The sequence below is a fragment of the Eubalaena glacialis genome, chromosome 3 (assembly GCF_028564815.1).
Source record: "Eubalaena glacialis isolate mEubGla1 chromosome 3, mEubGla1.1.hap2.+ XY, whole genome shotgun sequence".
NCBI classification, from domain to species: domain Eukaryota; kingdom Metazoa; phylum Chordata; class Mammalia; order Artiodactyla; family Balaenidae; genus Eubalaena; species Eubalaena glacialis.
In genome coordinates, this window is record NC_083718.1 from 167,942,681 (window position 1) to 167,969,848 (window position 27,168).

Below are 27,168 nucleotides of genomic sequence, written 5' to 3' on the forward strand. Positions count from 1 at the left end.
GACACTAGAGCTCCGGTTTGCCAACCCCCCTAAGCCCCTAGCGCAGCCTCTCCCGGGTGCCTCGGGCAAAGGGGAAGGGTGTTCACCCGCTAGTGCCTTTCCACCCCGCGTGCCGGGGGGACCTCCTCCCCAGGCCCTGCCCCTCCTGGTCCCCCCTTCCCCGCCCCGTAGCGTCTGTTCCCTCTCGCGGAGAGTTTGGCGTAGACAGCTAAGGAGCCATCGTGACTGACGGAGGAGCCTAGGAGAGACGAGACAGAGACGGCGACCGAGTGGGGGGTGGGAGATCGGGTGGGGACCGGCGCTGAGCCCTTGGGGCCTGGCGGCAGCGGCGGCGGGAAAGAAGTGGGAAGGGGCTCACGCCATTGGGAGAAACTCGTCTGGTTTGGGGCCAGGGCTGGGAGGAGGAGGGTAAGGATGAGAAGAAGCCGGGTCCGGTTATTTAATTTTGAGGATAAATTGCACAAGTAACTCTTGCACCGTTCCTCTACCAACCTCACTTCCCCTCCCCCACCGCAACGGACACAAGCACGCCTCCCTCCATCCCGAGATTTTGCCTTAGGGTAGGGGAAGGACAGAACGGAGCCAAACCCGCGGGTTCCCCCACCCCCGCCCCTCCCTCCCTCCCTCCAATTCTTAATCCTGGGTCTACGCACACACACCCTTCTCCTGGGATGGGGTAGGAGGCTGCTGCCACTGGGGCTGGTAAGCATCGCCCCACGCCCCAGATTGCAAGTTCAAAGCCACCACCCAAGATCAGCTCGTAAGAGCCGTGACTTGGGGAACCGCGTCCTTCTTTGGTTACCTTTTCCCAGACAGTATTCTAATTTCCAAACGTGGAAGAGGCGTGTGTGTACGTGTGTGTGTGTGCGCGCCTGTGAGTGTCTGTGTGTCAGTATCACTGTGTGTGTGTGCGCGTGTGTGTAAGGGGGAGGGTGTATTAATGGGTGATCTTATAAATGGAAACGAGAGAACTGAACTTAAAAGAAACTGGTCAATTGTAAAACAAACAGGAATAAACAACCCTTTAGATGTAATCTGTGGTTTGTCTGGAGGTGGAGGTGGCGCTGAAGAGGAACACCCGCCCCCTCCCAATATTTTCTCCTTTGCTGCGCCTCCACCCCCAGCATTTGGAGCAGCGGAGAAGCGGCTCCGGAGTGATTAATCCGGGGATAATTCACCCCCCCTCCGCCCCCCGGCGCGAACCCCCCGAAGCGGGATTGGAGCGAGTCATTTCCGAGAGCGCAGCGCGCCTCTCCCCGGCCGGGCGGACACTTGGTTCATTCCAGCCGCAGAAGCTCAGAGCTCCCGCGTACCGGGATTTTTTCCGAGCAGAAAAAAGCTCCAGAGCTCTCCTGACCTCCTTTCTCCTCCACTGCGAGGGAAGCCTCTCCCTCGGCGCTGCCGGCCGCGCCATGCCGCGCTCGCGGGGACGGAAGCAGGGGCGCTGCGGCTGCCCCGCGGGGAGGGCTCGCGCCGAAGCCGGGATTTCGGCGCTTGTGCCGGGCGCCGGGAGCCGCTGGGGCCGTCCGCCTCCGCCGCCGCCGACGCCGCCGCCGCCGCTGCTGCTGCTGCTGGGCTGGGGGCTGCTCAGCGCCTCAGCCGCCGCGGGTAAGTCCGGCCGCGCCGGGGAACCGGCGGCCGCCGCGCGCCCCACCCGAGTCCCGAGCCCACCCATCCACGACCCGGTCCCTGTCCCTTCCCCCCGCCCTCCGCCTTAACCTCCCGCCCTCCCAAACGCCCACCCTCCTGCTCAGCCTCGCCTCTGCCCCCTCTTTCCCCCCCACCCTCACCCGTCCTCCCCGCCACCCTCACCCTCACTGCTACCCACACCCCCAGCCGCAACTTGGCCGGATCCGGCCAGGGGGCCTGGGAGACAGACCATCCCCGCCCGGGGTTGCGGGGCTCCCGGACCGTGGCTTCAGTTTCTTCAGCCTCCCAGCCCCCAAGGTGCCAGGCTTTTCCCAGATAAACTTTCCTGGAGCCCTCCCCGCCTCCCGATCCTGGTTGGCACGCCCGTCCTGGGGGCTGGAGCGGAACGGCGCGCCCCCTCCCCATTTCCGCGTCTGCAGGGTCTGCCCTTCCCTGCCCCCGCCCATTTTTCTCGCAACTGAAGCCCGCGCCCCCGCCGGAGCCGCCCGGAGACTGCGGCCGCCATCCCCCTCCGCAAGTGTCCCCCTCCCTGGGCGCTCTGGGCTGGGAGGGGGGTCAGCTGGGCGGGGGTCCAGAGCACGCCGAGCTGGAGGACTCAGCTAGGGGCTGGAGGGTGCTGAGCGACGGGCAGGCGGGGGCGGGGGTTGCGCCCGGGGGCGGGGGAGGGAGTGTCGCCGCCAGGCCCCGCGCCGCCACATTGCCCTCGGTTTCCACTCCGCGCCAAAGTGCCCTTTCCCGCGCCCTGCTGCAGCCGAGCGCCGGGTCTGCGGCAGCGGCGGCGCGGGCGGCGGGACCTGCTCCCGGCGACCGAGTCGGGGAGGGGGACAGACCTGGAGGGTGTGGCGAGTCCCGGAACTTCGCCGATGTGTGGCTGCAGCTTGCGGACCGGGAAGGCACGCGGAGCTTGGAGAAAACCCAGTCCCCACTGGGAACCACTGGCCTCGACTGCTGCCCTCCCGCTTTACCCCCTGCACCCCTCCGAGGCTCAGCTCTAGCCACAGCCTAGAAAGTTCTGTGTCCCCGGGTGGGGACGGGTCCGACGGGCGATGCCTGGGGCCGCATTTTTATTTAGCCTGAAAGCTGACACCCACGGGGGGAGAAAACCCGTAACACCTGCTGCCCAGGTTTTGACTGAGAGCACCTCCGGCCTGGAGCTGTGTTGGGTTTTTTATTTACTTATTTATTTTGTTTTTTTTAAACCACCGATTGAACCGTTGAAGGCTTGGCCTCAGCCATCCGAGCGTCTAGGTGGTCCCTTTTTGGAAACTGCGACCCTTCCCTGGCGAGCTCTTCTGTCCACTCTGGGCTCCAGCATCTTGTGAGCCGGTCCCCGCAGACCGTGTCGCCAGCTCCTTAGCCGGGAATGTTAGGGCTGCTGGTCGGGAAGGGCTCCCTGAGCCAGCCCTAGCTCTCCCATCCCTACTTGACCGGACTTTCTCAGGTTCCCCTAAGAGTCATAGCGGCCGACACCCAGAGAGGGGCGCCCGCGGTGCGCGCGCCTAGGAGCTCAGGCCTCGCGCACACCCACACCCACCGGGTGGCTGCACGGTTCACAACAACGCCGCTGGTCACCAGACTTGCCACATGAGAGGTGGGGGTACCGCTGGTACCGGCTGTCAGGCCTCTCAGACGTGTGTCCAGGAGCGGCCCCTGCTCCGGCTTAGCAGACCTGAGATTGCCCCTAATATGATCCAGCTGGTTTTCTGGCTCGATTTGTCCCTGCCCCTTGGGCATGTCATGCCCCCAGGGAAAGAAGAAGGCCGACTACCGGAGCTTGCACACTGCTGGGCTGTGCTGGAATCCTGCCTTGGAGAGATCGGTTGGCTTGCAGCTCTTTGGTTGGCAGAGAAGTTGGGGGTGGGAGTGCTGAACGGCTTGGGGGAGGGGGTGCTTGCTCTCCGGTGGGCGTGCTCTGGCTTCCCATCCCGCATTTACATGTGGTGTTTGACCTTGCCAGCAGCAGAGATTTGGAAGTGGACTTGGTGACAGATGATGGCAGGATTTGGCACATTAGAGGGGGAAGCACATTTATTTTGTGTTCTCTTCACGCCGTTGACTTTAAAAGATGCTCAGGACTGCGCTGTCTCCCTTCCTTGGCCCAGTGATGACTGGATAAAATGAATATAGGATTTGAAAGGAGAAGCCTCCTTACCTGCCTTCAACTTGGACCCTCACCCCTTCCATCTGTGCCCTCACACTCCCCCCACCCCCAGCCTCCCTAGAGACCTTCCAGCAGTTACCTCTTCCCCCTAGATGATAGATCCATCACTCTCCTGTCTTTTGTTTTCCCTAAACAACTTAATCTCTAACATAAAACAAGCCAACCAGACTTCTTGGCCCTATTGACCTTTTAGCTCCCATCCCATCTTTCTTTCTCGTTTACAGGTTAACTCTCTTCAGACGAGTCTTGAACTCACCTTCTCTGCGACCATTCACTCCCTGCCGGCTGGCTTCTGTCCCCAGGACTGGAACTCTCTAGGAAAGATCACTGATGACCACCTTAATCGCCAAACCCATCTGCTTCCTCTTTCTTTCTCTTCCTTTACCTCTCTGAACTGTGAACACTTTGGATTACTTCTTTTAAAATTTCTCTTCCTTGGGCTTCCGGCACACTGTGCTTGGCTGATTTTTCTCCTACCTCTTGGCTGTTCCTTCCCAGTTTCTAATAGTAGCACTTATTCCCCTCTTGAAAGTCTGGCTTCCTGCAGTGTTCCATTCCTTATGCTTTTCCTCATTTCCTTTCACTCCTCCCTGGGTGAGCTCATCCAGGCCCATTTCTTCCACTACCACACTCTGAAGCTTCCAGACAGATCTCTCCTGCCAAGATGCTTCTCCCGATATATGTCTATTGGCTTCCTAGCCCACGGAAGCTCTGGATCTAGACAGCCCGTATAACAGGCTGACTCTTGGACATCTTCACATAGATGTTTCCCTTCCAAAGCAAACTCATTAGCTCTGCACCTAACCTCCAGTATCCTCCATGCAGGCTGGTGGTACTGGCAGCCTCCCAGTTACCTAGCTGGGAACCTTAGGATCATCCTCAACTCCTTCCTTATCAGGTGGCCATCAAGTTCTGTCAGGTTCATTCTCTCAAATGTTCTCAAACCTGGCTACTTTTCTCCGAATTAAGCAGCTCTGAGCATTGAAAAGACAGTTACGCTTCCCATTTCCTTAATAAGTAATTTAAAATAAAGGCAATATTAAACTGTAAGTATAAGGATTTTTATACTTACAGTTTAAAGTTCTGATTTTTCCCATGCTAACCACTTCATTGCTTTAAAAGAAATCAAATATCAAATTATTTTTAAAAAATTTCTCCCTGCTTTGCTTGTTTTCTGAGGCCTCTTAAAAACTGGAGCACTGACCATACCCAGTGTTTGATGACAGTACTAACTGAATTGTATTCAAAGTAGTTATTTATCTGCCTCATGTATTGAACTGTGAGCTTCCTGAGGGCAGGGACACTGCTTTATTTCTCTTGGCATCCCCAGCACCCAGCTCAGGACCTGGCATAGAATTGGTGGCTGATAGATGGTTGTTAAATCAGCAGATGATTTTTTTTTTTAATGAGCTCCTGACTGATTTATTTATTTTTTTACTTCATTTATTTATTTTTTGGCTGTGTTGGGTCTTCGTTTCTATGCGAGGACTTCCTCTAGTTGTGGCAAGCGGGGGCCACTCTTCATCGCGGTGCGCGGGCCTTTCACTGTTGCGGCCTCTCTTGTTGCGGGGCACAGGCTCCAGACGCGCAGGCTCAGTAGTTGTGGCTCACGGGCCTAGTTGCTCCGCAGCATGTGGGATCTTCCCAGACCAGGGCTCGAACCCGTGTCCCCTGCATTGGCAGGCAGATTCTCAACCACTGCACCACCAGGGAAGCCCCAGATGATTTTTTAAAATATTTTTTTCTTGGACAGTTTTCTAGAGGCTGATAAGCCTAGAACAAGAGTTTTAGGGATCGAAGAAGCCAGTTGGTTTGCAAAGGTAATGCGACAACAAAGCCACATGATCCCCAGTTGCTTTCCCTCCAGAACCAAATGTCACAGATTGGTAAGATAGCTCCTTAAGTTCTAGAACCAATGCAAGAACAAGCCCTAAGCATTACCCACCCCACACCCCACCCCCAGGAAATGCACCAATGTATGGATTTGAATTTCCATTTGCAATTGAGCTGTGGGTTTGTGGTTTTAAAAAAGAAACTGACCACAGCAGAGAGTGTTGACCATATCTTGGACTGGTGACAGGGTAGCTTTGTCGAAGGTGAGGCTAGAATGATGTGGAAAGGCACTGGAGAACCAGATTGCCAGGGCTCGGGCACTGCAAGGTTTGGGTGTGTACAGAAGAGTCCAGCAGGTGGCTTCAGCGACACCACCTTGCCTCATGTGTCTCATCTGCCTCTGTTTCATCATCATTGTCACGCCAGCAGGATTTAGGAACTCTGATGGCTCAGCAGAGCCAGATATTCCTTGTTGGAGAACTAGCTGATCTTCAGACCTCCCCAAGGCTCAGGCTGCCTTTCTGCAAAAGGGACAAGGCATCCCTGTGTTTTGGAAGGGATTAGAAATCAGAGATGCAACAGGCCCAGCACATACTATTGATTGTGCCCATTGAATGGAAGATGGGGTTGGAACAGGAACACTGAGGACAGAGGACTTGGCCAGGAAGTCTGTGTACCCTCCCAATATCTTCCTCCACTGCTCAGAAAGCTGTCTGGGTACCCAGGGGAGTGACACTAACAGCTGATGTCTGTTGAGTCCTCACCATGTGCTGACAGCAACCCAAGCACTTGCATGTATTAACTCGACCCTCACAGCAACCCAGTGAGGCCAGTAATATTATTCTCCCCATTTTATCCACAAAGAAATAGGGTCAGAGAGGACACATAACTTAGCCACACCACTAGTCAGCCAGAGATTGAACCCAGGCCTGCCTGACTCCAAATCCTTTACTGGTACCCACCCTGTTATCTGATTTCTAAGGAGACCCAGCTGGTGCTACCCCTGGAATCCTTCCACACAGGCTGCCTATCTCTGTCCTGCTTTTCCCACTGGGCTGTGCCCATCAGTTATGCTGTGATGCTTTTAGCACTTGAGCCTGGATCTCAACCTTCCAACTCCTCAAGCAGCCATGGTCCATCCATCTCCACCACAGCTCCTGGAGGGTGAATACAAAGCCGTCCTTGATTTGCTTCTAGTCTCAGGCACCAGTCTCGACTGAACTCTGCTGTGAACTCTCACAACCTGGGTTGTCAAACTCCTCGTATTGTAAAACTCTTCAGGACATATCGGGATTTCCTGTTTAATGAGACAATGTCTGCCTTTACTCCCTGAGGCTCTATGAACTTAGGCGAGCATTGTAGCCCAGATCACAGCACATAGCAGACACTCAATAAACACCCGTTGAAAGGATCAGAGGCAGGTTCTCTGGAGCCCAAGGTTCCCTTTCTCTATGACTGCCCTTTTGGACATTCCCAAGGCAAGGGGCTTGGAGGAGTGGGATGCGATGAAGGGGCATCCCCAGGTGGGAGGCGGCCCTATGTCCTTCTACATATTACTAACGATAGCTCTCCTTTACTGAGTGCTGGCCTAGTGCTTTATAGACATTCCTATTCAATTCTCACAACAATTCAGTTACTATAATATCACATTGGAAGAGACTGAGACTCAGAAATTAAACAATTTGGCCAAGATTATAGAGCAGATAGGAGAGGAGACAGGATTGAACCTCAGGGCTTCCTGACTCTAGGGCCTATCCTTTTAATTCGTGGAAAGCATCTGTCACAGTGCCGGACCTGTCGTTAGCATTCAGTGTATGTTAAACGCTGCCACTACCTCTACTGCTACTACTATTGTCCACTCGCTTTCTGCACCAGCCTCTTAGAATTGTAAGAGAAACAGTTCTCATCCTATGCCACTGTAAGATGCCACCAGATGCATCAGCAGGAGTCTTTCCTCTGCTCCTCCCACTGAAAGCACACTCCTTAGAACCCGGCGGACTCACCCACCTATCAGCCCATGTTAGTACACCTCTTCCTAGAGGGGTGAAGAGGGCGGACCCTCTAGCTCCCCCTAGAGGTTGGAGAGTGTCACTGACACTGCCTTCCTTGGGTTTCACTCTGAGTGGGATATGGCCTCCCAATCCCTCCTCTCTGTCTGCTACGGAGATTTTCCACCACAACAGGGGAACATCTGGGTGAACCTGAAAATGGAGGGTTACCTCAGAGTTTTCCACCTCACAGAGACAGTGTCTCAGGATTCATTGGCTTTGAATAGAATTCGGCTTCCCGTTGGGCCCACAGAAAGCAAAGGGTAGGCTATGCAATGTGGGTTTCTCAACTTGAAAATAGTGGTGTGGTTCTTAGAGCTCTTTCCTGGTTCTTGTAAGTTAAGAGAAACATGAAACTCATATTTATTTTCTTTCTGGATGTGGGAGCTCAACCCCCTGGGCTATCTTTTCATACCCCACCTTTAAAGATGAGATTCTTTTTTGGGGGGCCTGTACAAATTCAAGACATAATAAGAATTACATACTCTTTTTAGAGCATGCTTTTGATTCCCTATCAATAGATTAAGCATTTTGGAAGTTGTTTGAAAAAAAATAAAGATGAGATTCTGTATCTTTTTTTCCCTCCTCTTCCACCCCAATACACACTTAACTCTTAGATCTCTGGGGTCCTTTGGCTTTCTCATGTAGTTTCACATGACATGAAGAATGGTCGTGCCCTGTATACATTAAAAAATGAGAACTCTGGCCAAGCAGGAGATGGGAGGGGAGCGGGCAGGAGATGGGATGGGAGCGGATGGAATGGAATATGATGGGGTGGGATTGGAGAAACAGGATAATTTGAGATGGACTGAGGTGAAGTAGGAAGGAGTGAGTCGGTGTAGGATCAAGCATGGGTTGGGATGTATATTGGGATGGAACAGATGGAATGAATTGGGATGGACTGAGATGGGTGGTGGAATGAAATGGAATAGGATTGAGTAAAATATGATGGTTTGAGGTGGAATTGGGAGATATAGAGTGTTCGGGGGATTGACTGGGATAGGACGGAGTGAAGTGGGATAGGATTGGGTCAGAATGGATTGGGATGGGATGGGATGGGATGGGATAAGATGGGATGGGTGGAGTTGGGTTGGGGTAGAGTGGGACAATGGGGATATGGTAGAGTGGAGTGAATGAGTTGTGTTGGGATGGGGTGAGATGGGGGTGACTTAGGATGTATTGGGGTGGCTTAGGTTGGGTGAATTGGGAGGGGATACTGGGAGATGTAGTGGGATTATATAACCAATTGAGTGGGCACTGTGAGGAAATGGGAAATTAAGGAGGGTACCAGAAACAACCTAACCTGCTTCACCTTATTGTAGCATCTTCGTCTTCCTCCCCAGAACTCCTCAGTTCCTCATTTGCCTGAACTGTGAAATTTCTAGCAGATAGAAAGTCCCCATCAGCCGTTGGTTCCACACTGGTGTAGATTCTAAAATGCTGGTGGCTCCACTCTCTGCTATTAGGGGTCATTCTTCAGGGAGAAATTGGGAGTCCTGTGTGGCCACCACCATGAACCCTAGCAGAGAAATATGCCAGGCACAAGGCAGGAGCCCCAGTGCAGACCTTGTCAAGCCCAACATCAGAGAAGGGCACTGTGCCCACCCTGTAGCTAGCGGGGTGGCTGTACCCACAGAAAGCAAAGTTCTGGGTAGTGTAGGGGTTCACCTCTGTGGTCCCCTCTTTCGAGGAGTTTCCCCACTGGAAACTGCCTTTCACTTTCTACCTATTTGTTTCTTATTGTTGGAAAATTTTAAACTGAATTGAGCTCTAAGGAGATGTCAATTCTGCCCTTGAAAATCATCGTTATAAGGAACTCTTGTGATGCTAAAAGTAATGTCTGTGTAGTTAAATTACCGACAGCACCAAGATAACTCTTAGAAACTTATTTGAGAATCTCCCATGTGGTCTGGAGCAGAAAATAAGGGCTTATATTGCGGCACAAATAGCCTTCCTCCCTGCCCATGTCTCATTTATACTCAAGTGCAATTATAATCCAGAAACCTCAAAAAATTGTGCCCATCTTCTTGGTTTTCAAATAGGCAATAGAGTAAGGTCCATTATTAAGTAGCTACATCTATTTATTGATTGCAAGTAAGCAGGTGTGACAGTTGTAACTTGAAAGGGAGAAAGCAGAAACTTTGAAACAGACCATTTGAGATACAAGCGAATTATCAGAGAATGCGTAGGCATTTTGTGCAGAGTGATTGATAACCCTTTCTGAGATGAGCAAGTGTGGTAGAGTCGACTCAGGCCCCGGGAGGTTTGTCTGCGGTTGCTGCCTAACTCCCCACCCCAGCCTGAGTCTTACCACCTCCTGCCCTCATAACTCCTCCATCGCCATGTCAGGGGTAGGAGTCAAAGGTGGAGAGAGGCTCAGAGACTGGGTGAGGCTTGGTGATGGTGCATGGGGCTTCTGGCACATTACTTGGCAACAAAAAGGAGGTGAAAGTTTAATGATTTATTTTCAGTCCATGACCAACAAGGACCTACTGTATAGCACAAGGAACTGTGCTCAATATTCTATAATAACCTAAATGGGAAAAGAACTTGAAAGAGAATAGATACATGTATATGTATAACTGAGTCACTTTGCTGTACACCTGAAACTAACACAACATTGTTAATCAACTATACTCCAATATAAAATAAAAATTAAAAAATAAAATAAAATAAAATGTTCCTAGCATGAAAACTGCCCCTTCAAGGATGGCATCCCTCCCCCCAGGGACCTGTGTTGCCCTGCTCTCCTGGCCTTTGTCATTTGTGCAGTCCTAGAAGGGCTGAGCCATGGCAGATTCATAGCTGGAAGGAACACGTTCTGATATATTTGATATGTTCCTTAAAATTTGGCCTGAGAGTCAGGAAACTAGTCTTCCAGCCTTGGTCATGCCGCTACATCTCATTTCTTCTTCCTGGGCCTGACTTCCTTGCCTGTAAAGTGGAGATAATAATACCCACCTTGTCTATGTAATGCTGAACTTGGCATTATTTAATCAACGAAACAAAAAGGATCCAGAGATTTTAGAGTAGGTCACCAGTGTAAGCCCCATCCAATGGGAGATCCTGCCCAGTGGCCAGGCTGGCTTGGCATGCCAGGGATGCGAATCTCACTACCTTTGCAGACAGCCTGCCTGGCTATGCTTCAGGGCGCAGGGGTAGTGGATGAAGGAGGGTGAACTCACTCAGCTTCCTGGCCCTTATCCATTCTTACCCTCCAAGTGGCTGATCCTGAGAAACTGAAAGGGAGGACACGGACAATTCCCATCCACCGCCCATCAGACATCTGCTGTAGCCTCCTGCCTTCCCACCCACCCACCTACCCCGGGGCAGCATCACTGAGCTCAGGCTGGGGGAGGAGATTGCTAGGGCTTCATACTCACTAACACATCCATCCGGGGGACAAGAGTTGCCCCGAGGCCTTTTTAACTCTAGCAAGATGGAAATTCCCTGTGTTTGAGGACCACTGGGACTCACATCTCCTGTGACATTTTGTTCCAAGAAACATGGAAAGAGGAAAATGTAACAAGGATAGTTTTCCTGGTCATGTGGAAGGCACTGCTGGGTGTTTTTCTGGTTTCTGCTTTTTTCTTTTTTTTTCTTTGAGCATGACATGGAATTAACCTACCCTCAGATCATGACACTTTATGATCATCTATCTATGAAAGGCTCCTTTCTTGTTTTATTTTAAAAAATTTCCTTCCTTTATCCCCAATCCCAAGGCAATTGTTGCCTTCTCCCATCAGTACCCACTCTAATATATTTTATATATATCTTGAAATATGCATGGATCCTTATAAAATATGTAAGGTTGTTTTGTGTGCATATGTAAATTTACATAAATGATAGTGAACTATAAATTTCATCAAGTGTCTTTTTATTTACTTAGCACTATAGTTTATAGATCTAGCCCTGCTCCTTGTATGTGTCTAGTCCTTCACTGCATTATGAGTTGTGCATCCATCCCATTGTATATATCCACTGCCCCTGGGAATAAACCCCTGGCTTGTCTGTAACTCCTCCTGACTACACATGAAGTTCTGAAGAACATCCTTGTACATTCTCTCTTGGGACCCCGTGTAAGAATAACTCTGGGCTATACAGAGTGGAAGATGGGGATCCCTGAGTTAACATGTTGATTTTCTGTGATATGCCATAATATTTTCCAGAACAGCTGAGCTAGGGCTCATTTCCACCAAGAGTGCACCAGAGTTTCTGTCTCCCCATGTCATTACCAATACCTAATATTGTCCACCTTTCTAATTTTTGCCATTCTGATGAGTTTAAAGCGCCATCTCGTTGTTTTGTTTTATTTTGCATTTCTCTGATGACTACTAAGTTTGAGTATCTCTTATATGCTTGTTAGCTATTTGAGCTTCTCTTTTTGTGAATTGCCTAGTCATAGTCTTTTCCTATTTTTAAATTGGATTTCCTGTTTTAATTTAGAAAAATCTGGGTTTGATTTTCAGGAGTTCCTTTTATATTCCAGATATTGCCCTCTGTCAGTTTTAGAGATTACAGATAACTTCTCCCAATCTTTCGTCTGTCTGTTTTGTTTATGATGTCTTTCTTTGGACAGAGATGCTTCATTTTGAGGTAGTCAGATTCATCAATGTTTTGTGGAAGGCAGAAGTTGAGATATACGGGTGCCCTGATGAGCTAAGGGGCAGGGTGGGCTCCCAGGCCCACCTGAGCCCATCCTTCTCCAGGGCTGGCTCTCTGTATGGAGGGCTTTGAGCAGTCCCAAAGCCTTCCTGTCCATACTGGGACCCCAGTTCCTATAGGAGGTCTTTCTTCTGGCTCAAGGCACTGTGTTTTAGAAGGTGCCAGTTAAACTACAAATAAATTACTGGATGGGTGCCACACTTACAGAATGTGAGGGTTTACTTAGCCCTTCAGCAGGCGTTTATAGAGGGCCTGTGCTGGGCCAGAGCTCTCAGATGCATTGGGGACCATAGATGAGTTTCAAAGATAAGGGTACGTAAGAGAGACAACTGCCCACATATTCATAGCAGCATTAGTCATGATATCCAAAAGGCGCAAATAACCCAAGTGTCTATTGATGGATAAATGGATAAACAAAATGTGGCATCTACATACAGTGGAATATTATTCCACCTTAAAAAGGAAGGAGATTCTACATTCTACAACTTGGATAAGCCTTGAAGACATTATGTTAAGTGAAATAAGCCAGTCACAAAAGAACAAATACTGTATGGTTCCAGTTATATGAAGTACCCAGAGTAGTCAGATCCACGGAGACAGAAAGTGGAATGGTGGTCGCTGCGGCTGGGGGTTGGGGGATTGAAGGGAACGGGGGGTTGTTTTTTTAATGAATAGAGTTTCAGTTTTGCAAGATGAAAAGAGTTCTGGAGATGGATGGTGGTCATGGTTGCACAACAGTGTGAAGTACCTTAACGCCATTGAACTGTACACTGAAAAATGGTTAACGTGGTCACTTTTAGGTTATATATATTTTGCCACAGTTAGAAAAAAAGAGGGGTAACTATCCAGACTCCAGGGGTCAGGGAAGTCTCCTAGAGCAAGTGATGTTTAGGCTGAGACTCGCAGGATAGATAACAGAGAGCAGATGAAGAGAGGCAGCAGGGGGAAGGATTCCAACAATGGAAACATACCTGTATAGGCTCATGGTTGGGTGGAAGTGAGGCATGTTCAAGGTCTGGAAGTAGCTCAGTGTGACGAGTAAGGGCAATGAAGAGTCTAGAGGGTTTGGAGCAGGGGTGTGGCCCCATCAGCTTGGTTGGCTGGTGCAGGTCTTCAAGGAATGCGGTGATGATGAGGGCAGGGTGTGGACCAGGGCACTGCTGGGGAAGGCAGGTCTTGGTGCCCCTCGGGGAGAGGTCAGCAAGGAGGGGATGAGGGCGTCCTCTTCCTTCCTCATTTTTTTTACCCTGTTCCCCACCTTCCCAGAGAGGGTAAAACATCCACAGAACTGTCAAAAGTCCATGAAACCCATGTAATAACTTGTGGATTGTAAATCACAGTTTTGTTAATCCTGCCTCGGTAAGAACATCCCACAACTTTCTGCAAGAAAGAAAGTTCAAATAGTTAATCTACCTGCTCGGGGATGACTCCACAGGCCGTTTCAGCATCCCATCTCCTGGGGAGACCTGCTGTACTCTATCTTGTCCAGGTCGTGTGCGCCCCTCCACATTTGGTCATTCTGCGTCCCCTGGTCCACCTCCTCTCCTCTTCTGACCTGTCCAGTTATCTCCTGCCCCTTTCCTTTCCTGCTCCCTCCTTTCCCCAGTCCTGTTATTTTCCTGACACCAAGACTCTTCATTCTCATTGTAGAGTCATCCTTCCCCCACCCCCAGCCTTACCATCAGTTTAAGCCTCCTCCTGACCTTTGACCTTGTTGCCTCCACCCCCTCCTCACCTAGGACCTGCCCCCTCCATGGCCTTTCCTTTAGCCAGGCTTCAGCCCACCAGCTCTGTCAGCAAGGAGGATTTTCAAGGCTTTTAGCTGCTCCCATCTGCTTAGGACCAGTGGGGCTGGGTCCTTTGAACATTCACTGAGCACTCAGTGCAGTGGCCCTGGCCTGGGGGTCAGGGATACAAATACCATCTAAAACCAAGTGCCTTCCTCAAGGACAGTTACAGGCTCCTAAAGGCCCAGGGAACTCTGAGAATAGAGGAGGGGGAGGGGCAGCAGGGCAAGCTTCACCTAGGGGTGTAAGCAGGCTCTCCAAGAGTGAGCAGGCATCCTTTGGAGGAGGATAATATGGGGGTAGGAGGTCCTAGGTAGAGGGAGTGGCCTGGACAAAGGCTTGAGGCAGGAAGCTGTGTCGGGGGATGTCAAGTTTGCATGCCCCTCCATCAGCATCATTATCATGGAAGCTGGAATCGGTCCTTTAGGGAACACTCGGGAGATGCTGAGAGCTGTACTTTCCCCTCCCTAAACCTTGTGGCACTCCTAAGAAGGTGATGATTTTGCAGTTGAGGAAACAGATTTAGGGAGATTAAGTTACTCACCCAAGACTAGACAACAGGGAGGGAGAGAGCCTGGATTTAAACCTGGTCTGATTCTGGCACCCACAGGCTTAACAACCACTGTTGTACCCAGGTTTCTCAGTTACAAATGTAGATTCCCAGGCCCTCCCTGGATCTTCTGAATGGGAGTATCTCGGAGCAGGGTGTGGAAACTACATCCCTAATAAGTTCCTGTTATTATTATGCACATTAAGTCTGTCTAGGAACCTCTTAGGCAAACAGCTCCCCACGCCTGAAGGTGGAGCCCAGAGGAGATGGGCCTTCAGCCATCCACTCCTCTGCAATGACCGTGGCCTTGACCTCACCCAGGAGTCGACAGAGGAAGGGCTTCCTGCTCCCCCTCCCCACTCCTTTCCTCTCAGCTCTGCCCTGGTGGAGCTGGGACCCCGGAGGTGACCAGATTAGTGCTGCTGAGATTCAGTGGCCCCCAAGAAGAGGCTGGGGAAGCATACTAGCCCCACAGGCCTGCATCCCATACCTGAACTGCTCAGCACACCTAACAAAAGGCCTGTTGGTCAGGGTGGGCCTGACAGCTCTGAGCTCCTGATTTACCACGTCCTTCCACCAGGCCCTGATTTGTTAGGTGAGAAAGCAGGGCACTCAGGGGAGTCTTATCCTCAACTTCCTTGTGTACTAACTCCTATTATTCCAGATTTAATACTTGAAGAGCGGACGCAAAGCACTGAAGTGCCATTTTCCTGGGGCCTGTTGATGGGAGCCAGCTGTATTTTAGGACAGAGGCGAAGCAGGCAGGCTAAGGCGGGGTGGCCAGTCGTGGTCAGGGTCAGGGCAGACGGGGAGGGCTCCCAAGGGTGAGGCCAAGGCGTCCAGGTTTGTTCCTGGCTGGAGGAGGACTCAGCGGCCAGGGGAGGGGCTCTAGCCTAGTGGATGGACATTTAGGGAGTCTGTGGTCCCTGTGAGGAGCCAGGGACTCTGCAGAGAAACCGAGGCAAAGGGCCAGTTATGCAAATAAGGATGCTAAGACAGGAAGTACAGAAGTACAGAGACTCTGGGAGGCCAGAGGGTCGGGGGGAAGGGGGTGGAGGGGGTGATTCATTCATTCATTCATTTGGCCAAGTGTTTCTTGGGTTTCAGGAAATCGGGTAGGGACTATTAAATGAGTGCCCTGAGAGAGAAAGATTTCATGATCAGATGAATTTGGGAATCACTAGACCTCTGGTTTCCACAGTGTGGTCCAAGGCTTTGCCAGGAAGCTTCATAGAATTGCAGCTTCACTGTCCTGCCTGTAAAGGTCTATGTTTGCCTGGCTCTCAGCATGCAGCTCTCCTACCCCTTGTCCACATAAATCTGTGCCCCACTGACAAGCGTTTGGGTTCTTTTATTCACCGCTGTGTCCCCAGCACCTAGGACCATGCCTGGAGCATGGTAGACGCTCAGTCAGTATTGATTGAATGCATGAATGCTCACCAGGTGGTTGTCAGGTCCAACTGAACACCCTGGAAGCTGCTTTCTGAGCAGCAGAGACAATGCAGATTTCCTTTCTGTTTTCTGTTGCTGTATCAGATATAGCTGATGTTCTAAGGTGATGAATTGCTGAGAGGCTTGGGCAAGGGAGTGGTGGAAATTTTTGATGCAGAGCAATGGGATAGCTGCTTTGTGCCAGCCTGTGTTTCAGGAGGATCCTGATGTTGCTGGAATCTTTGAGTTGGAAGCCATTGTTAAAAGTCAGTTTTTTGAGAAGTGTTAGCTATTAACACCTTAGTAAAAAAAAATGAACTGATCAGTCTGGAGCGATTAGGGTCAGATAAGGTGGTAAAGGGTAAATTTGTGTGTATCTGGACCCACCCAATGTCCCCAGGCCTCAGATTTTGAACCTAGAAGTTAATCTGACCCGACCTTGTTCCTCTCTTTTCTCTTGATCCGGCTCTTGTTGGCCTCTCCCACTCAGCTCAGTCCTGGTGTGTCCTTCCTCTGGCTCTGTGCCACCCTGAACTACAGGCTCCATCTGGGACTGTTCTCATCTCTGGGGCAGCCTCACCCACTCATCCTCCCGAACAACCTTGTTTCCTACATCACAGAAAAATTGACACTGAAGGAAACAACTGCATGAACCTTGCCGCTGAATTTGGGTAGGAAAGCCCCAAGGATGCTGTGCCCTGCGCTACCCAGGAACGTTGCTGCTGTAATTGGCTAATTGGCGTCCCTGCTTCCCATTTCTCTAACCCCTCCCTCCTCTGTTTCCTTTCCATTAGCCCAGAAACACACTTTGTTTTCATCTTAAAAACACACTAAACACCACCCCTTCCTTGACTCTGCACCTGCTTTTGACTGTCACCCCGTCTCTCTCCTTCCTTTCCTGGTCTGGCTTCCTGAGAGAGTGTCTGCCAAGGTACTTCTCAACCCCTGTCATCTGGCTTCCACACACCCCACTCCGGCGGAAGTGCTCCAGCCCAGGGCACCACATGACTTCCTATTTTCCAAATCCAAGCCTCTCTCTCCGCTTCTAAACCTTTCTCGGTCTTTCCACAGCCTGCCTCTTGCCCTTCCATCTGCCTTCTCCCCTCTTCAGCATCTGACACTGCTCATCATTTCCTCCCATTAAAAATTTGCTGTCATATTGGTGTTCCCAAGCCTTAGCTGACCTCTCTTTTTATTCTACATTCATTTCTTCCCTTAGCTTTACGCCACTGTCCAAATGCTGATAATCTCCACATCCCACATTTAGGTGAAGACCTTGCCTCTGAACTCCAGAGCCACATACCACCCGGCCGATCCATGGCCCCGCACTCAGCATGCCATCTACTGAATTCTTCCTTTCTTTTGTCACCTGTGTCACGCCTCTTACCCCCAGCAGTCTCACCATCCCATATTCTTTTGTGTCTCACCTCCATGCATCTTCCTAAACCAGAAGCCTGGGCATCATCCTTGAATTCCACCCCTACCCATTCCCTTTCACTAATCAAATCTTGTGGATTCTACCTCCCAAATAGCTCTCCAGCCTCCCCACAGTCTCACTAGTGCTGCTGAGGCTCAGGCCTCAATCTTTGGTCCTGGACACTTGGGACCCAGCATTCTGGCCTTGACAGTGGCAACAGTTTTGTCTCCCACAGCCATTCTTGTCTTCCTCCAGTTGATGGTGCACGGTTCGGTAAGAGAGACACAGGAGAGCGGCTTTACTCTCTGGATGGAAGGGGAAGGATAAAACAAAGATCAGTGAGAAGTTGGCGTGCCTTGAAGAAGTAGCAAAGACTCTGAAGCTCTTGGGATAAGAGTGAGTCTTGGGAGGAGTTTAAGCTGATATGCCATGGACAGCTGTTCCTATCACCCCCTCCCTTCCAGGGTTCTGACTGATGGGTTGTAAGGACAAAGAATGTCAGTTGAGAGGAAGGGAAAGTACTGATTCATTTATTAATAGCTGGGCATGTGCCTGACACCCCTCGAGGCACTGGCCTTTGGTCCATCATGTTGGAGAGCATGGCTCAGGCCTGAGCCCAGTGGTGCCTTTCACGTCCCACTGTGAGGGTAAATCTTGGGAACTGAGCACTCAGGATCCTTGGCAGAATCAGGACTGGGAAAGGGTCTACAGCGTACACTCAACGCCCCCTTTCCCAGCCACCTCTCAGCATGAGAATGACGGGCTTGCTCTACGCACGGGTTTTAGGTAGGACAGGGGGCATCTGGTGGACATGCTTTGCCTTTTAGTCCAGTGCCCCTGCCCCCTGGTGGAAAGCGAGATCTCCCCTCCTCTGTGGGCTGAGACTGCGTGGTGAGAGGCAGGGGACCAGGCTCCTAAATGTCTCCCTCTCCCAACACAGCCCAACTTTGTTATGACTGGGGACAAGCTCCTGTTCTCCGAGTTCCTCCCAAGAAACTTGTATATCAAGGCACTGTTTCCACCAGTCTGCATTTATCGAAAGGGGCATGGATTCTTTTCCCCATTTTTATTCCTAAAAGAAATATGTAACTGCCAGTTGTTTCGGGTCTGTTGGCCCTGATCGGCTCTCTCCCCACATCCCACCCACCTCGAAGCAGTTACAGGGAAACTGTGCCACGGGGTCAGAACTAGTGCAGGAGACCCAGGCTTCCTTCCACTCTGCCCTCACACGGAGGCGGGCAAAGCCACATCCAACCTGTGGAAAGCCCCTCCTTCCTACCTTTCAGCTCTCTGTTCCAGAGCCCCAGGCCCCTTCCCACCTTCTCGTGGCCTCAGCCTTCCTTCGTTTCTCACACGTTGTCTGAGTTGACGCCCTGATTTCTTTTTTTTTTTTTAACATCTTTATTGGAGTATAATTGCTTTACAATGGTGTGTTAGTTTCTGCTTTATAACAAAGTGAATCATTTATACATATACATATATCCCCATATCTCCTCCCTCTTGCGCCTCCCTCCCTCCCACCCTATCCCACCCCTCTAGGTGGTCACAAAGCACCGAGCTGATCTCCCTGTGCTATGTGGCTGCTTCCCACTAGCTAGCTATTTTACGTTTGGTAGTGTATATATGTCCATGCCACTCTCTCACTTTGTCACAGCTTACCCTTCCCCCTCCCCATATCCTCAAGTCCATTCTCTAGTAGGTCTGTGTCTTTATTCCCGTCTTGCCCCTAGGTTCTTCATGACCCTTTTTTTTTCTTTTTTTCCTTAGATTCCATATATATGCGTTAGCATACTGTATTTGTTTTTCTCTTTCTGACTTACTTCACTCTGTATGACAATCTCTAGGTCCATCCACCTCACTACAAATAACTCAATTTCGTTTCTTTTTATGGCTGAGTAATATTCCATTGTATATGTGTGCCACATCTTCTTTATCCATTCATCCGATGATGGACACTTAGGTTGCTTCCATGTCCTGGCTATTGTAAATAGAGCTGCAATGAACATTTTGGTACATGACTCTTTTTGAATTATGGTTTTCTCCGGGTATGTGCCCAGTAGTGGGATTGCTGGGTTGTATGGTAGTTCTATTTTTAGTTTTTTAAGGGACCTCCATACTGTTCTCCATAGTGGCTGTATCAATTTACATTCCCACCAACAGTGCAAGAGTGTTCCCTTTTCTCCACACCCTCTCCAGCATTTGTTTCTAGATTTTTTGATGATGGCCATTCTGACTCCTGTGAGATGATATCTCATTGTAGTTTTGATTTGCATTTCTCTAATGATTAACATGGGTGGTTCTGATCTTCCGCCCTGGGAAAAGGCATCTTCTTGGGAACTCACTCTTACTCCCTTTACCTATGGTTGAGACACTCCCATTCATTCCCAAATGCACCTCATTGCATTTCTCCTTTCAAAGCAGCAGACAGTCCTGCCAAGGGACTAAGGTTTCTCAGGAGGCCATAGGCAGAGGGGCTGGGGAAAACAATATCCCTTAATTGTCAAGCCTGTGGGGCCCCCAGAGGGCCCCGGCTCCATCCCACCAATCAGAATGGACAAAGGGCAGCGTGACCTCACTGACTGGGACGAGTTCCAGCCCGAAGCAGACACTTGGCATTTATTTGCCTGGGCATTTTGATGGTGGATAAATGCAGTTTCTGTTAGGCTCTTTGAAGTATTGAAAGTAGCTCACAAACTCTCATTACTGCCTTTGAAGACCCTTAGGGGTCTGGGAACCCCAGGCAGGGCCCTGATCTTGTCCAGTGCCTCCTCTGCACCCTCCCTGCCACGCCTTTCTTCCCCTCTCAAATTTGGAACCAGACAGAGTGAAAAACAACAAGAGGAGTCAAATGGAGAGATCAAAATGTCAGCTCATTACTGATGGAGCTGGTTGGAGAATGTGGCTTTGGATATGCGGCCAAGGTGGCTTGTTAATACATCACTCTTGAATGGGAGAAACTTACCCACCCATTCAGGGGCAAAAGGGGACAACCTGGGGCCTCCCTCACAGGGGCCAAGCCTGCTGGACTAAGTTTAGGGAGGTGCGAGGTGGGTGGGGCTGAGCTGAGCTCGCCAAGTTCTCCCCCCCAACTCACTATTTAGACAAGTCACTCCCCTCCTGCAGGGGGCGAGAGTGAGGGGTCAGGGAGACCAGAGAAATATGTGTCTGCGGTACTTTGTCCTCTGGGGCATGGAGTGGGAATGTTCTCCCCTCTATGGAGTTGGGGCTTGGGCGAGCACGTGCTCTCCTACCTGGCCGTGTTGGATCTGGGCCAGCGCAGGTCAGCATCGCCTGCAGCTGAGGGGGGCAGGCATGCCTGTCCCATCCACCACCCTCCCACCCTGGAGGGATGGTTGGAGCCCCATCCACTTTGGGCGCAGCTATGGATGCCAGCCAGCCTTGGAGATTTCTCAAAGCCCTTACCTAGACCTAGACTAAGACATTGATCGTCTGGCCCGCTTATCTCTGTGACATATTTAAATAAGAAAATAAATCGTTCATTTTTCTTTTCCTTTCGTCGTCTCCTGGAACAGTAGATGGAGAATGTGCTTCATCCAGGTGAATTTTAGGAAATGGGACTGCTGTTTAAAATGCCTCTGCTCTGGAGTCAGACCTGATTCTCCTTGGTTAACTCCTTGATAGAAACTGATGTCAGATTAGGGCCAGGCACCATACATTTGCTTTGCAGATGAAGGACCAAAATTGAGTGGAATAATAGGTCCAAGGCAAGAGGAGCAGTTGGGGTATGATGGGGAAAGTTACTAGCCTAACAGTAGAAATACCACGACTTTTTCCTTTTCTCATCCTCCCTTCCCTTCCCCTCCCCTGCCCTTCCCTTCCGTCTTTTTTCCTTCCTTCCATGAATGCAGCCATCTGTGCATCCATTCAACCATGTTGTGTTGAGCTCCCACACTGTTCTGGACTCTGTGTGGGGTTCTGGTACCTAGAGGTGATGACATGTATAGTTTCTGTCCCCCCAGCCCCACCCCCTAAGCTTTCATTCTTTCTAATGTATCACCACTGGGGTGGACAGATAACTAAGCATAACTTAAATGTGATATGATGAGTACCACAATAGAGTTTAGCATGGGACTGGGATGGGGGTAATGGGAGGACAGAGGAAGGGCAGGAATCCAACCAGGGACCACTAGAGATAACTTCCTGGATAGATTTGAAGGTAGAGCTGACAGAGTCCAGTGGGAGTTGGTCTAGGGAAGACAGAGAAGAGTAACCTGTGGCTTCTTGACCTGGTAGCGATGTTGGTAATGGGCCGGAGGCCACTTCTTGGGGGTGATAGTGTGTCGCCTGGGTGGGATGTCTGTGTGATTCTGATTCTGTGTTGGGCATATCGCTGTACACAGTCACTGGGCAGCAAGACCCCACTGAGCTAGGTCGTAGAGTTATTCCCATTTTATAGAAATAGAAACTGAGGTTTGGAGGAATGAAATTACTTGTCCAAAGATCACATAGCGGGTAGAGGATGGAGCTGCGACCATTGCTACCACATAGCGCCACCCATGCGGAGTCTCTTGACAGTGTTTCTACAGCTGTTTCCGCCACAGCACACAACCCAGGATCCCTGGAGAGAGTCCAGCACTGGCACGATCACAAACTGTTTTTATAATAATAGTGGTGATAACATTATCTTCATGTCTGCAGTTCCTACTATGAGCCACTGTGCCAAGCATTTTATATACACTATCTAATATACATCTAACAACAGGCTTGTAAGATAAATGACATTATTACCCCCATTTTGCAGATGGGCAAACTGAGGCTCGGTGATGTTACTGATGGCTCAAGGTGATACACGGTAAATGTTGTAGCTAAATGAGAACCCAGAACTGTAGGACCCCAGAGCTCATGGTGTCGAGCAGCACATTATTCACTTCCCCCTCTGCAATTTCACACAAGAATGGAGGGAAGGGGCCGTTCTTGTCTTATTTCACTCCCTGCACATGTTCCTGCCACTTTCCAAGCCTCAGTTTCTTCATCTGTATTAAGGGGACAGTCATTCCTGCCTGCCTTGAACAGAGACGGTGGCAGGCTCACCAGGGCCTTGTAAAGGCCTATTTCATTGGACCTGTAAGACACTTGTAGCTGAAGGGCTCTCATCTCCTGAGGGCTGGGTGTCTGTCTGGGGAGAGACTGAGGGGGTGGAGAGGAGCCACTTGTGGGCCTCGGCTCCAAGGGTGAGTTCTCTGATCTGATCTGTCTGATATGATTGTTCAGATCCATCGTTTCTTGGATGTGGACACCAGATGTGGAAGGATAAGAACATCTTTGGCGGCAGATGGGACAGGTGGGACAGGATGACCCCTGTCTCTTCCCCAAAGGCCACGGCAGCACAAGGAAGGTGCAGAGAGGCTGCTCGGGGACACTTCAGGGCTCACACTAATGGGCCTGGCTCCGTGCACTGTTGCCGAGGTGGTCGGGTGCCATTCCTGCCTTGAGGAGCTCACATTGCTGTGGGGAGGCACGCGTGTAGCACGCAGTGCAGCGTGATGCCCGGAAACCCGGCAGGCATCCTCCACGCTTCCCTTTCTTGTTTCCTTCCCCCCACAGTCAAGCCATGAACCAACCCTGCTGGCTGCACCTTCAGAATACATCCAGGATCCACCCTCTCCTACCATTTCCATCCCAGCCCGGAGTCCGAGCTGGCATCTCCTTTGCCTGAACTCCTGCAGGCGCCCCCTCTGCGGGTTCCCTCCGTCCACTCTTGCCAGCCCAACAGCTGGAATGCTTTGAGCAGTGTCATCAGATCATTCATTCCTCTGTGCGGAACCCTCCAGTGGCTCCCATCACGGTCAGATATAAGTCAAAGTCCTTCCCACATTCTTGCCCCGGCTTCCTCCCTGACCTCATCTCCCCTGAGACTCTGCTCTGGCCAGTGGCTCCCCTGCTGTTTGTTAGACAAACTGGCCGTGGTTCAGTGGTCTTGGGCTCCCCAGATAGCCACAGGGCTCAGTCCATCGCTTTCATCAACTCCTGCTCAGATGTCACCTCCTTGGAGAGGCCTCCCTGATTCCCTTATCCTTTACTTATACGCTGCCTTAGGAGTCTTCATAGTCCTTTTAATTGCCTGACATATTGTATATGCATTTCCCCCCCATTTAGTGTGTCTCCGCAAGTAAGTTCCATGAGATCAAGGAGCTTGTCGGTTTTGTCCAACTCTAGAATAGTGTCTTAAACATAGTCGGGGCTCAGTGACTATTGGGTATTGAATGAATGAATATATAGAGAGAGAATCAAGGCTGACAGAAGCCCAGAAGATGGAGCAAACAACTCCATGTGTGGGTGGGTTGGTGGGGGGGGGTCACTGGGTGAGTGGATGGGGGTCACTGGGTGAGGTGACATGGGAGGTGGGACGTATAGGAGGTGCAGGCAATCTTCAGGGGAAGAAAGAGGGGATGCGATCCCAGGAAAAGCCCCCAGACCTCAAGGGGCTGGCTGTTGACAGGAGCGGAGGAGAAGTTCCCGTGGAGGGAGGACGCTTTGTGCTGTGGCTGAGGCCACGCATCCGGCTGGGAGCCGGGAGCGGGGCAGGTGGCAGAGGAGGGGAGAGTGGAGCCGCTCCCTGTGAAGTGATTATGAGCCCGGACTCTGGAGCCAGTCTGGCTGGATTCACATCCCAGCCCTGCAGGGAAATCTCTTAAGTCACCATTTGAGGTGCTATTAAATCATCTCACAGCATCTCAGAGCACAGCGCTGGGGTGTTCTCAGAAGCACAAGTTAGAGCCTCAGAGAGACCGAGGCTTCCGTCCTGGCCCTGCCTGGTCCTAGCCTGCATAAGAGACTGAATAACCTCTTTCGGCCTCAGTTCCCATCTCTAAAATGAGAACAATAGTCCCGAATTCACAAAACCTTTGTAACGATGCGGTGAGATGATGTACGTGAAGCACTTACCTAGGCCTGGCCTGGTACTTGGTGGTGGTTGCCAAGGCAACGAGCCTGCTGAATCCAGTGGGATCAGGAGCATTGGGAGAAAACTTGCTCCTTAAGTTCTTCGTGGGCCTCAGGTGTGCTCCAGATATTTGCTGGCCTGCGAGGGCCCACGCCTTCGCTCAGAGACCCTGCCTTCCAGCCCGCTCCTTCCTTCAGGTCCTTAGAGGACCATGCCCCCTCCTGCCTTTGGGCCTTTGCACGTACTGACTCCTCTGTCTGGACTCTTCCTGCCCCCTTTCACCTCATTAACCGAGGCTCATCTTGGCTCAAGGTTCACTTCCTCCTCTTGGACCCTCCATCTAGCTCATTTTCATAGAAGTGTGTCCCTTGCCCTTGGATAGCTTATCTTACGTAATGATTATACATTGATCATAGTCATTAATTTACTATTATCGCTCTCCTCATAGACCGTAGGCTTCAGGAGGGCAGGGACTGTGTCTGGCTTATCTCTGGACTATAGACAGTCCCTAGCAAATAGTAGGTTCTCAGTTCAGATGAGGAATGACTCAGGGAAGGTGGAAGGGAGACGCACAACTATAGCGACCTTGTCTTATTCTTATCCTGTTCTTCCCCAAACAAGACTGGGAAGACTGAGGGAGGCACCTTAGCCGTGAACCTCGCAGCATTAGGAGGGATCCCAGTTCTTTTAAAATTTACAACAACAACAATAATAAATAACACATACTCAGCGCTCTAGTCGCTATGCTAAGTACTCTGTAGACATTACTTCATTTAATTGAAACGTCATTATTATTGAGTGAGACAAGCAAGATGCCGAGAAGTGTGTATAATGTGATCCAATTTAAAAAAGATAAACAATGTCAATCCCCCACTCTATATGTAAATGTGTATACGGGAGTATGTAATTTTATGTTTGCATATGGTTTTACGAACAAGAGTAAAAATATGGAAAAATGCAAACTGGATTGTTAATATGCGTTACCTAGGGGTGTGTGTTGGCTAGTGGGTAGTTTGAGTGGGTGAGGTGGGGGAATGAGGGAGAAAAAGCCAAGGGAAAAAAGGGAAAGTAAAAAGTAAAATTGCACTTAAAAACTCAGTATGCATAATAAGATCATACTTAGGTATTCATGCAAGATTGTATATGAATGTGTATGTAAAAAGAAATAGAAAAATTGTTCCAGAAAGAAAAAAGTACTAGATGCCGGCAAGGGTGCAGTGTGGTGGGCACTTTCATAAACTGCTGGTGGGAGTGTAAATTGTTACAAACTTTCTGGAAAGCAACTCGGCAGTATATTACCAACAGCCTTAAAAATATATATATGTTTGGACTCAGTATTTCACTTCGAAGAATTTACCCTGAAGAAATAATCAGAGTTGCAGTCAACCATTTATGTGTAAAATGCATAGCATTCTTGGTATGAGAGGGAAAAATAGGAATGAACTAAATAGCCAACAATACGAGAAAGGTGAAACGAAATGTTATGTCAAAAGCTAAATTACAGTCTTATGACAGTCCTGTAGACAGGACGACTCTTAGCATCTCCATTTTACAGATGGAGGAAACAGAGGCTCAAGAAGGGGAAGCAAGTTGGCCTTAGTCACCGGCCAGTAAGTAGGTGGTGCAGCAAGATTCGAACCCCTATGCATTTGCAAAAACGTGAGAATTCCTGCCGTATGGGTAGGCTTGCCAACAAGGTGCATATCTGCTGTTCAAGTCCCTCCCCTGGAGGAAATTGTACAGTTCATTGCTCCAAACGCTTGACATCTTGAGCTGGGACCTGTTCAACCATAGCGTGTAGAGGGACCCCCAGAAGGATCATCAAAGTGACTTCACTTTCTTTTTTATTTATTTATTATTTATTTTTGGCCGCGTTGGGTCTTCGTCGCTGCGAGCAGGTTTCTCTATTTGCGGTGAGCGGGGGCTACTCTTCGCTGCGGTGCGCGGGCTTCTCATTGTGGTGGCTTCTCTGTGTTGCGGAGCACGGGCTCTAGGCGCACAGGCTTTTTAGTAGTTGTGGCACGCGGGCTCAGTAGTTGTGGCGCACCGGCTTAGTTGCTCCGTGGCACATGGGATCTTCCTGGACCAGGGCTCGAACCCGTGTCCCCTGCATTGGCAGGCGGATTCTTAACCACTGCACCACCAGGGAAGTCCTTCACTTTCTTTTTAACGAGATAATATACAGAAAGCCTTTAGTCAGCACCTGACGCAGAATTAGCACTCATTATAAACTCTAACTTGTAATTCACATCATCATTTTTCCTTGGTTAGAGAGGCAGTTAGGAAACTAGGTCTTTTTCTTCCTTGTCATTCTAATTTCTTCTCTCTGGGTTAGCTTGGAAATTGTCCTCTTAGTGGCAGCCCGTGGGAGCGTAAATAGTCAAAGCTTTGGAGTCAGATCTGGGTCTGAATTCTCGTATTGCCTCTCAGCAGCTGTGTGATTCCAGACAAATTATTTAACCTCTCTGAGCCTCAGTTTCTCCTCTGATCCTCTTTGCCTGACTCAGAGAATTGCAGTGAAGATGAAATTAGATGTCAAATAGCAAGTGCCTAACACAGTTCCTGCCTTGTAGAGGATGTTTATTAAATGTTAGGATGCTTGCCTTTCCAATTGGAAGGTATGTTCTTCAGCTGAAACCTTGCTGAGTGGCACTGCTTTGTGAATGGTTTTAGGCCAGGTTGGACCAGGCCAGAGCAAGATGTAAGCTGGGCCAGGGTTACA

General features: G+C 50.2%; 1 protein-coding gene across 6 annotated transcripts in view; it reads left to right on the top strand.

Moving 5' to 3' along the window:
• Positions 1 to 1,294: 1,294 nt before the first annotated feature.
• The window catches only part of CSMD2 (CUB and Sushi multiple domains 2), a 661,810-nt gene continuing 635,936 nt past the window's right edge, over positions 1,295 to 27,168 (top strand). For all 6 annotated transcript variants that reach the window (XM_061184511.1, XM_061184512.1, XM_061184513.1 and 3 more), the window contains exon 1: positions 1,295 to 1,608. In XM_061184511.1, the coding sequence (XP_061040494.1) occupies positions 1,413 to 1,608 (196 nt within the window). In that variant the 5' untranslated portion in view covers positions 1,295 to 1,412. The remainder of the gene's footprint in view (positions 1,609 to 27,168) is intronic.